The 9,947-nt window shown below is 46.2% G+C and overlaps 1 protein-coding gene across 1 annotated transcript in view; it reads right to left on the minus strand.

Annotated features, from left to right (window-relative positions):
* HOOK2 (hook microtubule tethering protein 2) overlaps positions 1 to 9,947 on the minus strand; it is a 29,382-nt gene that overhangs the window by 12,208 nt on the left and 7,227 nt on the right. The window contains exons 6-10 of the mRNA XM_018572732.1: positions 8,633 to 8,700; positions 8,194 to 8,256; positions 7,576 to 7,656; positions 4,144 to 4,301; positions 41 to 181 (exon numbers count right to left, since the gene is read on the minus strand). Coding sequence (XP_018428234.1) covers positions 41 to 181; positions 4,144 to 4,301; positions 7,576 to 7,656; positions 8,194 to 8,256; positions 8,633 to 8,700 — 511 coding nt within the window. The remainder of the gene's footprint in view (positions 1 to 40; positions 182 to 4,143; positions 4,302 to 7,575; positions 7,657 to 8,193; positions 8,257 to 8,632; positions 8,701 to 9,947) is intronic.

Below are 9,947 nucleotides of genomic sequence, written 5' to 3' on the forward strand. Positions count from 1 at the left end.
CCTCCAATCCCGTTTCTCCATTTCTAGTATATCCCCTTACCTTAGCACATCCATCTCATCCCGCAGTGACTGGGCCTCGTGTGCCAGCCCGGTGAGATCCTGGTTACGTGTCTGTAGATCCTGCACCTCCCGATCCAACTCCTGACACCGCTGCCTGTAGTCATCCCGTGCACTCTCCAGCCTGAAGAAAATACGGGACATAGCTATCACTTAAAAGACAATCACATCAGCTTACAGTATATCTAAATCCAAAACTTTTTTGTTGTTGTCATTGACCATTCCAAATTAACAAGTTGTATTTCTGTTTGTGTCCCTTTGGAGAAATGTTTGCTGTCTGCTTGAAGACTCAACAGGAAGCGAGTAGAAATCTCCACAGTAAAGAAGAGATCAGGTGACAACTTAAAACAATTGTCACCTGAATAGGTGTCCACATTAAGGCCTCTTGCAGATGGACATGGACCACCTGTGTTTGAGGATATACCTATAGCCCTGTTTGGAAGCGTATGCTGTGATTTGCATCATCATCATTTGTCATCCTGTACTGCTGCAGCCCTCCCTAGAACATACTGGACTCACTTATAAAAGAACAGGAACACCTGGGAGAGTCAGAAAGACAAAGCTGGACTTTTATAGGAATATCTAGGATTTGCTTTTAATCTCAGACGTCTGGATCTCTGGATCTACCAATCGTTTTGGAACGCAGTTTTCACTTAGTGACATTAAAGTCTAAAAAATGTTTTTCCCTCCCCCCAATGTTAGTGTCAGCACTTACCCTAAATGATGCCTCTTAAAAAAAAGGAGAATTATGAGGCGAGTGATTTTGACTAAGCCTCATAATCTGAGCCGACCTGTGACAATGGAAACTGTCACAGGTCGGCTCAGAAGATCGTGAAGTGAGCGAACACATACAGTCGCTCACGGCTCCTTGCAGGGATTCCCCCCCCCCTCTTTCAGCGCTGACTGGCGGAATGGACGGGTAGGGGGCGGGCACAGCTGGATCTGCCTCTGGATAGGCAGAGCCAGCTGTCAATCCCGCAGCTGGGTGGATCTCGACAGCAATGTCGGGATCCGTTCGGGCTGCGTCGTCTCGGTATACCTTGAGCTGTAGCTCGTGGTATACTGAGCTTTGGGTCACGGGAGGACGCTAGTTTGTGTCCTCCCGTGACCCTTAGGAGAACTATGGGGAAAAGCCCTGACCCCATAGTTCTCCTTTAACCCCTTTGTGACGGGAGACGTACAGTGTACGTCTTGTCACTTTGTGCCTATATGACTGGCCACGTACACTGTACGTGACGAGTTATATCAGGCTTTGTAATGCCGGTATTTGCTGATTCTCAGCATTTAAACTTCTCCCTCCCTGTCCTTTTCAGCCTTCTCTCCAGCGCTGCTCCGATCCAGCGCCGACTCCTCTGTCCTTGCTGGCACTTCCTGTCCCACGGTGTCTGCATGCGGGTGCCCGCTGTCCATAGACTTACCTTGTGTCTCTCCTCGTCTCCCGGACGAAAATCTGAACGGCGCATGCGCCCGCCCCAAGATCCTTTGCGGCCGCCCGAGATTTTTCAGATTTTCGGACGGGAGCTTGCGGTGAAGACACAGGTAAGTTTAAACCTGTTTCAAAGTGCACTTATTAAAAAAAAAAAAAAAAAAAGGTTTTTGCATATATCTACTGCTTCCTAGCAAGATATATATGCAAAAGCATCTGAAGGTTTAATAACCCTTTAAGAGATTAAGTTGATACATTTGTTATTGTCTGAAGTCACTCAGGTCTGTCACATATAATTATGAAATTACCTTGCAATAGATATTTAAAAGGCTCAATCAGTAAATAATAGTGCACATCAGCTTACTCACGTTGTCTCCTAAACTATCCCTGTATACCTGTGTCCTACGAAGCTGCTGTATGTGGATATTCCATTAGCAGGGAGAGAACGTTCTGTTCTGGAGGCCTCCTACCTCTACAGATACTCCGGACTAGGAGACCAGATCCGGGAGTTCTCTCTGCCTGGCTGGGAGGAGATTATCGATATCACCCACTGCCAGATTAAGATCTCAGTGGTGGTTTTATCGTTTCTGCACAGGACCAAACTCATGACATGGACACAATCATGTATTCTATATTTACCTGCATACTTCAATGCTGGGTAGGCAATGCAGATTATAGTGTTCCAATGCGGTATTTTCATGCAAGGTTTGCTTCCATGTAAATCACCTTATCAAAAGGTTGGGCTTGTGCCAAGAGGATTTATGATGTTCAAAGTCCAGCAACTTCGATCCACCAATCAGAAGCGGCCTACTCAGATGGGTGAAAGATTCTGCTTATTGTGTTATGGGACATGGGATGCTCTGTGTATTTGTGTATTATGCCCATGAATGCCAGTTCCTTCCTACAATCCAGAAATAAGCATCTAATACGCTTGAACCTAGAATGTGACCGGGAGACCAAAAAAGAGCAACAAGGGACTGCAAGATCAGCATGCTCTGTAAACAGTTGCAAGGTATATAGACAGTATATAGCAGAATATTACTGATATGAACACTTGGGGATGTGGTGGTAAACCATGCAAGAAATTTGAAAAAGGAAAGGATCAAGGTGTTGCAATGGCCCAGTCAAAGTCCAGACCTCAACCAGATGCTGTGGTGGGACCTTAAGAGAGCTGTGCATAACCAAATGCCCACAAATCTCAATGAACTGAAGCAACGTTGTAAAGAAGAGTGGGCCAGAATCCCTCCATAATGAAGTGAGAGACTGATAACATCACAGAAAATGATGACTTCAGGTTATTGCTGCTAAAGGGGGTTCTACAAGCTATGGAATCACAAGATGTACTTAGTTTTTCGTACATGACTTCGCCACACGGTGTAATATGTTGTGTGTTGTTCATCTGAGGTTGTATTTACTAGGGATGCACCGATACCAGCTTTTTGGTATCAAGTACTGATATTTTGGTACTCGCCGATACCAGTGCCGTGTGCCCCAATTATCAGGATGTTGGGTGGTGAATCATGACCCCGTTACCCGGGTTCACCAAATTGCCTGGGAAGCTAGTGTTCTATCGAAAGAACACCGGCTTCGCTTGCTGAAGCTGCCTGGCCAATCAGGAAGCCGGGCGTCGGATCACGAGGTGCCTTCTGGCTTCCTGATTGGTCAGGAAGCCAGGCTGCCTATTAACAAGTGAAGCCGACTTCCCATCCAAATCAGGGAGGCGGGTCATGATGTGCCGACCGGTATTTTGATTGGCTAGGAAGTTGGCTTCACTTGTTACTAGGCAGCCTGGCTTTCTGACCAATTAGTAAGTCGGGAGGAGGGTCATTACGTGCCCATCCAGCTTCCTGATTGGTTAGGAAGCCAGGCTTCCTAGCAACAAGGGAAGCTGGCTTCTTAGCCAATCAGGAAGCCGGGAGGTGGGTCATAACCCAACGCCCAGCTTCCTGATTGGAAAGGAAGCCGGCCCCATGCTCCCTTGGCACTGCCGATCAGAGGGAGATCTCCCTCAGACTGGAAGTTCCGATATCGGAAGTAATTATTGGAGCATTTGGGCGAGTAAGAGTACGCGCCCAAAATCTGAGTATCAGATCCTAGTATCGGTATCGGTGGATCCCTAGTATTTACCTGATTTTAAGACCTGCTAAGGACACAATGATTTACAAAAACCCATAGGATTCAAAGAGGGTGTACTTTCTTTTTCCACATGACTGTATATAGTTTTATATAATTTGGTAACATTCCATCCATCCTCAAGGTTTTCCAAACATCTACTCCACTTGTGAAAGTCCTCCACTTCATGGATGTATTGCATGCAACAGTTTTCAGGCAGATCCAAATACATAATTCCGCCATGTACATGAATCCGTCACACACTCCAACATCTGTCGCACTACTGAGAATCTCTCGGCATCACTATCACTCGGTAGAGTATCTACAACGAGTGTGGGCAACTCCGGCCCTCCAGCTGTTGCTTTAACTACAAATTCCATAATCCCTCGGCCTCTGGGAGTCATGCCTGTGGCTGTCAGAGTCTTGCAATGCCTTATGGGACTTGTAGTTCAACAACAGCTGGAGGGCCGGAGTTGCCCACCCCTGATCTACAACATTCTTTACCATTAGGTGATGTGCAGTCGAGCGCTCATCCTGCTCTTGCATACCTGTAGCTTTCCTCCTGTAGCTGCTCGATCTGACTCTGCAGTAGAAGCACCTTCTTGCTAAACATCTGGGGCGAACCCATTCCATCATCCTCCTGCTGCTCCCGGAGGGCTCTGTTTTCCGACACCAGGCTCCGCTTCTCCTCCGCGAGCATTGAGACCTTACAGAGCAAATGGAAGGGGACAAAAGGGAGAGGGGGAGAGAGGGAGAGAGGGGCACCAGGACCCCATAGTGTGAGAAACAGGAATGAATGAAGAGGAGAGCGATATTAAAAAAGAGGACCTGTCATCCTGCAGCTGATACATTGTGGTGAAAGACTAAGGCTGAAAAGGGAACCCTTGAGAGAAATGTGGGGGTGCCATTGCTGGCCTCAGCTGGCTGGAAGTCATGATAAGCTTCTGTCTTGAGTCGATGGCCCAGAACAAGTAAACAAATAAGGACTTCTGACTCTATTCTGCCTTATGCAGTATACTTGTTCTGAGAACGTCAATCTCCTGATCCAAATACTTGTTTTCAGTAACACAGAAAGGTTCTCAAACCCTTGAATGAGCATGACGGCCTGAAACTAGAAATACAAGAGTACAGGAATGGCATCCCCTCTCCTCAACACAGGGATCCTTCAAGGAACTAGGTCATGAGAGGAACATGAAGGCCAACCCTGCTGAGCCCTACCTCGGAAAACACTAGTTGCCTGGCTGCCGTTCTGACCCCCTTACAGCCACTGACTGGTATAGAAATGAAGATTCTGGACTTGATCATGGTCCCTGCTCGGTATACCTGTCCCAGGACAATGATGTCACGGGTCAACAGGCAACAAGCATCATCAGGCAGAGGTCAGCTACCATACATCTCTCATGACAAGTTACTTTAACGGGAATGAAAATCATCATCATCAATAGCTAACCTATCCCAGGTATAGATAACTGCAGTATAATGTATGGGGCCTGCTGAACGCAAGTCAAAGAGAAGATCGTTCTAAATATGACCTTCTCATTTTAGGAATTCTAAGAGGACCTGTCATGACATCAGCAATAGAGAGAATTGCCTCAGGCTATAGTGGACCTTGTTCTGACCATTCTTTTGCAGTTGGACAACAGAACCTGGGGGAGGAAGTAACCATAGTGCAGTAGGGTATACAGCTAGTGCCATGCACAGAGCTAGGTGTGGGATGTGTCGGTATACATGCAGCAGTGTGTTACCTTTCTTTCAGAGTCATCATCACCCCACCTCTGCAATGCAGGTTTGGTAGGGTCATCTAATCTTCTAGCAAGTACCCCTAAATGACTCAACTTTAGCCTTGACTGCTCTAATATACTGATATATTGAGTTTCCATGATGTCTCCAATACCCTAGTGACTTAACGAGCTGTCTTGTCAGCCCCTGATGCTGCCCAACAATAAATGGCCGACACTCACTGGGCATCTGGTTTGCACTTCATAAAACACACATAGTATTAGAAACATATGTTTTAGGACGACATGGGCCACATGACCCGTTACGCACAAGGGCATACAAGCATACACAGTCCAAGCAAGTTTAAGTGTCAAGGCGGCCCCCCTTGCACTTCAGCAGGGGGTACTGCACTGGGTTAGATTAGCAGGCATGGCATAACCATTGCAGACATGCGGAAAGTTACGGTTAGAGGTAGCAGATAAAAGGCAGGTATTAAACTCACCCACATCTCCAGATGTCACACCAAACTCAGCTTAAAACCTTTTTAGAGGGCAAAATCACTCAATGAAGAGGGAGATCTTAGACACCCGACCCCAACACCACAGGCTGCAGGTCAGTCAACACACTGGCTGATATCAGTTATGTAATATAGGGGTACAAAAACACCAATAGTCACAGCTTGTTTCAAGAGAACCCGCCAATTGAAAAATCTTTTTATCAGTGTGATGGAAGCTGTGATCCGAACATACTTTATTTGAAAGAAGAAGAAAATATGCAATACGGGTATTAAGTGTGCGACAGGTATCTAGTGAATGGACGGGCTGTGTTCTCATGAATATAAAGCATCTCGGTGATGTCACTGGTCTGTAGTGAATGGACGGGCTGTGTTCTCATGAATATGAAGGATCTCAGTGATGTCACTGGTCTCTAGTGAATGGACGGGCTGTGTTCTCATGAATATGAAGGATCTCAGTGATGTCACTGGTCTCTAGTGAATAGACTGTGAACCCAGGGGCGTCCCGAGGCTGGGTGACACCCGGAGCGGTGTCCGAGTGTCACCCCGAGACACCAAAATGACTAAGTCAAGAGTACTGCAAGTCATTTTGGTGTCACCCCTCCAATGGTGTCACCCGGGTGCAGGCCGCACCCCCCTTGTGACGCCACTGTGTGTACCCATTCTAAAGCCTATGCAATGCGAGTTTATTTGGACTTGGGACCAAATCTGAATCTTGGAAAGCTGTCTTAGGAAATATTGGCATGGTAACCCCAATTATATAACATGATATCAGTAACGCATAGGTAGCACTCATTATTTATCAGCCATGTGCAACCGCACACTTCTGACTGAAGATTATTTATTAGTAAATCAAAAACAAAATAGGAGACATTTATGAAAACTGGTGCAATTAAACATAACCAGGGTAGAAGGCAAGCATTTTATTGGCAGCTGGATCTGACTCCATTTTGTACGCTCAATCCAGTTTTCACATTTCTATTGTACAACTTGAATGCCAAAGCTTCAGCACAAATAATTCTTCTCAACTAGTAGCACAGTTAGCTATGTATCTGTATAGATATTGATAAGCAACGTCAGGCAAACAGCGGAGTGCAGAATTTAAATAGGCATCTGTGAACAAAAAGGGCTATTCTGTTCAGCCAGTCTTGCACTTCATGCACCTCTGCTACATAGGACAGCCAGGAAGATGATACCAGAGTCTACAACAACTGCAGCTTCCTGTGTCACCTGCCTGCCAATGTACAGGGCAGTGTGAAGATGCCAATACACACAACAAGCAGTGACAAACCATCGATTGTGCCCTGTGGTTGTAAACTGTCTGGCTGTGCAGTTTGGCAGGGGAGTGTGGAGAGCAGCCTATATGGGTAATAACCTGTCAGTGCTCACTTTCCTGTGGCTGTATGTTGGAAGCCTTCCATAAATATATGGGTGCAACATGTACTGGAGGTAACACCATGGGGCAAAATGGTTCAGGCAATTGTTGATGGTAAAAATAATATAAAATATGAGCATAGCGACAAGTGTTATTTACACACCGATCCCTGTATCTGTGTGCTACAATGACTGGTGTATGCTGGAGCTGCCCTAGGAAGAAAACTGCAGCATTGGGGGGTGGGGGCGGCTTCTAAACCAGCAAAAGCAGAATACACCACCACCACAAACACCAGTGCTGTGCTGAGCAGTAGAAGGAACACGATCATCAACAGTGAGTGATACAGGTCATGTATCACAAGTACACACGTACCTGCTGCTCCAAGTCATGACAGCGCTGCAGGATGTCACTTTTCTCATCTGTGTCCTCACTGATGTAGTAATATTTACGTGACTGGAAGAGAGAGAATTTTAAAAAAGTAATGGGAGAGTCAGAAGGGGTAGAAAGGAGAATGAAAAAGAAGAGGAAAAGGAAAGTCTGTTTTAATATACCTTCAGTGTGTTCATTCTATGACCTATGAAGTCACTCAAGCTTTTCTGCACTTTACAAATATGTCCACTAGAGGGCGGCGATCGGCTAGAAACAATGACGTAGACCAGGGGTGTCCAAACTCTGGCCCTCCAGCTGTGGTGGAACTACAAATCCAATGAGGCATTGCAAGATTCTCACAGGCACAGACATGACTCCCGGAGAGGGATGCATCATGGGATTTGTAGTTTCATCACAGCTGGAGGGCCGGAGTTTGGACACCCCTGGCGTAGACTAACGCCAAGCTTCATGACTGACGCTTATCAAGACGGTGATGGTCAATAAAGGGCAAACATTTTCCTTTCTTACAAGCATCAGTCATAATAATCTCAGTATTATTGTAGGACTTAGGTGGTAGACTGCACAGAGCTCTGCTTTCTTCAGGCCAAACACTTCACTCACCTGACTATCATAGTTGACGTAACTGTCGGGTGTCGCAGCACCAGGAGGTTCCTTACTCAGGAGCTGAAGGGAGGCAATTCACACAAAACACATCAGAATTTTTGCAAGCACTATTTAAAGCACCATTATGATTAAAAAATATGTTATCTTAGTATCTAAGGTGACAACGCTCACCCTACTGTTATCTATGGAGGAGCAGCATTGTCACCCTAGGACAGGAAGTGTATTAGAAATACAGAACACCTCCCTCTTCTACTCATCCCTATAACATAGGAGAGGGGTTCTGTAGTTAGGAACAACTGGATACAATGTAACTGATAAAGTGATTTAAAAAAAATAGAAGCTCATTGTTGGGGTTTACATACATTTTAAACATATTTAAGCATTCAAATATGTACCATCATTACAAGAGGAACCAAGCAAGAGTTCTTCTACTTACTTCTTGGATGGATTCCATGACAGCCTGCTGGACAGATTCCCCCAAGGTCATGATCTGCTGGATGTGCTCTGGATCAACACACATAATACAACAACATTTTACAAACATACAGTACATCCAAAATCAAGAATGCAAAAAGCAAGAGCTAACCCTAACCAAGGACACAGTTGCAGAACAAAGCCAATTAAATCTTTTACAATTCTAGTATTAAATGGGAGGGATGTACTAAAAACAAAAATTCTATATGCTCTATAAACAATACTGAGACTAATAATAGCTGCAGCATACACGGTCGTATATCAATCCGTTTAGCATGGTTTTGATCTGCATTCCTTTTGTCATTAAAGTGTATGTAAACCCTAAATCTATTATGTTTGGCATCATGTCTCATTGCCGTCATCTTGCAATTAGCAGCCGAGTTGTCAGCTTGCCGTGCAAGCCCTTCCAGTTGGCCACTGGGCTTTCTATTAGATATGCCTGAGAGGTAGCCCTACTGAGGGAGCGCACATGGCAGGCTGGCAAGACTACGGTCAAGCAGCAGCATGTCTCCCTGTATACAGCTTCTTAAACACATTTTGAAATACAGATCTCCGTCCTCCATTGACGTACACAGGAAGCCCTGGATAGGTTGAAACGGGTTAGAGGGGCAAACCAAGGACAGGACTGAGCCGAGTGTGGACGAGCTCAGCAAGCGTGCACTCGTGGCCGTGAAGGAGCGGTGTTGCAATATGTTGAATTTGCTTTCCAGACAAGTTTTGGTTAAGTCAGCTGTGGAGAGCTTTCCAGGTTCAGAGCTGATAGCACAACCTTTGCACTTCCTCTGTGACTGAACACTTATGCAAGTAGGCCATTCAGGCCGCGCACTGCGAGCTCCCTGTTCTCTATTAGTCGCTTGGCACCCAAGTTGTATTGCCCTTTTTCCCCACCCTGCCTTGGACGGAGATAACACCGTGGGAGTGAGCACTAAGTATCGTTCTGTTAAGTGGAGTGTCGCATGCACTCCACACGCTCTTCCCCCACCAGGCAGCTTCAAGGAAGCATCTTACCGCTGCCGCTCTTGCTACAAGGCCAAGTGAGACTTTGATTCGTGATCTGTTCCTGTTGCCTGTCTGCAATGACCTTTGGCCACCACTGGCTGCTCAACCCACCCTTCTTGAGCATGGTCTGCTGGATGCCCAGGTTTCATGAGTACTTGAGGCCTAGCCTCCTACCTTGAACCTGTACACTGCCTACTGCAACGATTGTAGACACGGGGGGGGGGGGGGGGGGGGGGGGGCCGCCGGCCGCGAGCCGGGCCGACTGTCAAACAGATCAA

Source organism: Nanorana parkeri, unplaced genomic scaffold (assembly GCF_000935625.1).
Source record: "Nanorana parkeri isolate BGI_ZX_2015 unplaced genomic scaffold, ASM93562v1 scaffold2117, whole genome shotgun sequence".
In the NCBI taxonomy this organism is placed as follows: domain Eukaryota; kingdom Metazoa; phylum Chordata; class Amphibia; order Anura; family Dicroglossidae; genus Nanorana; species Nanorana parkeri.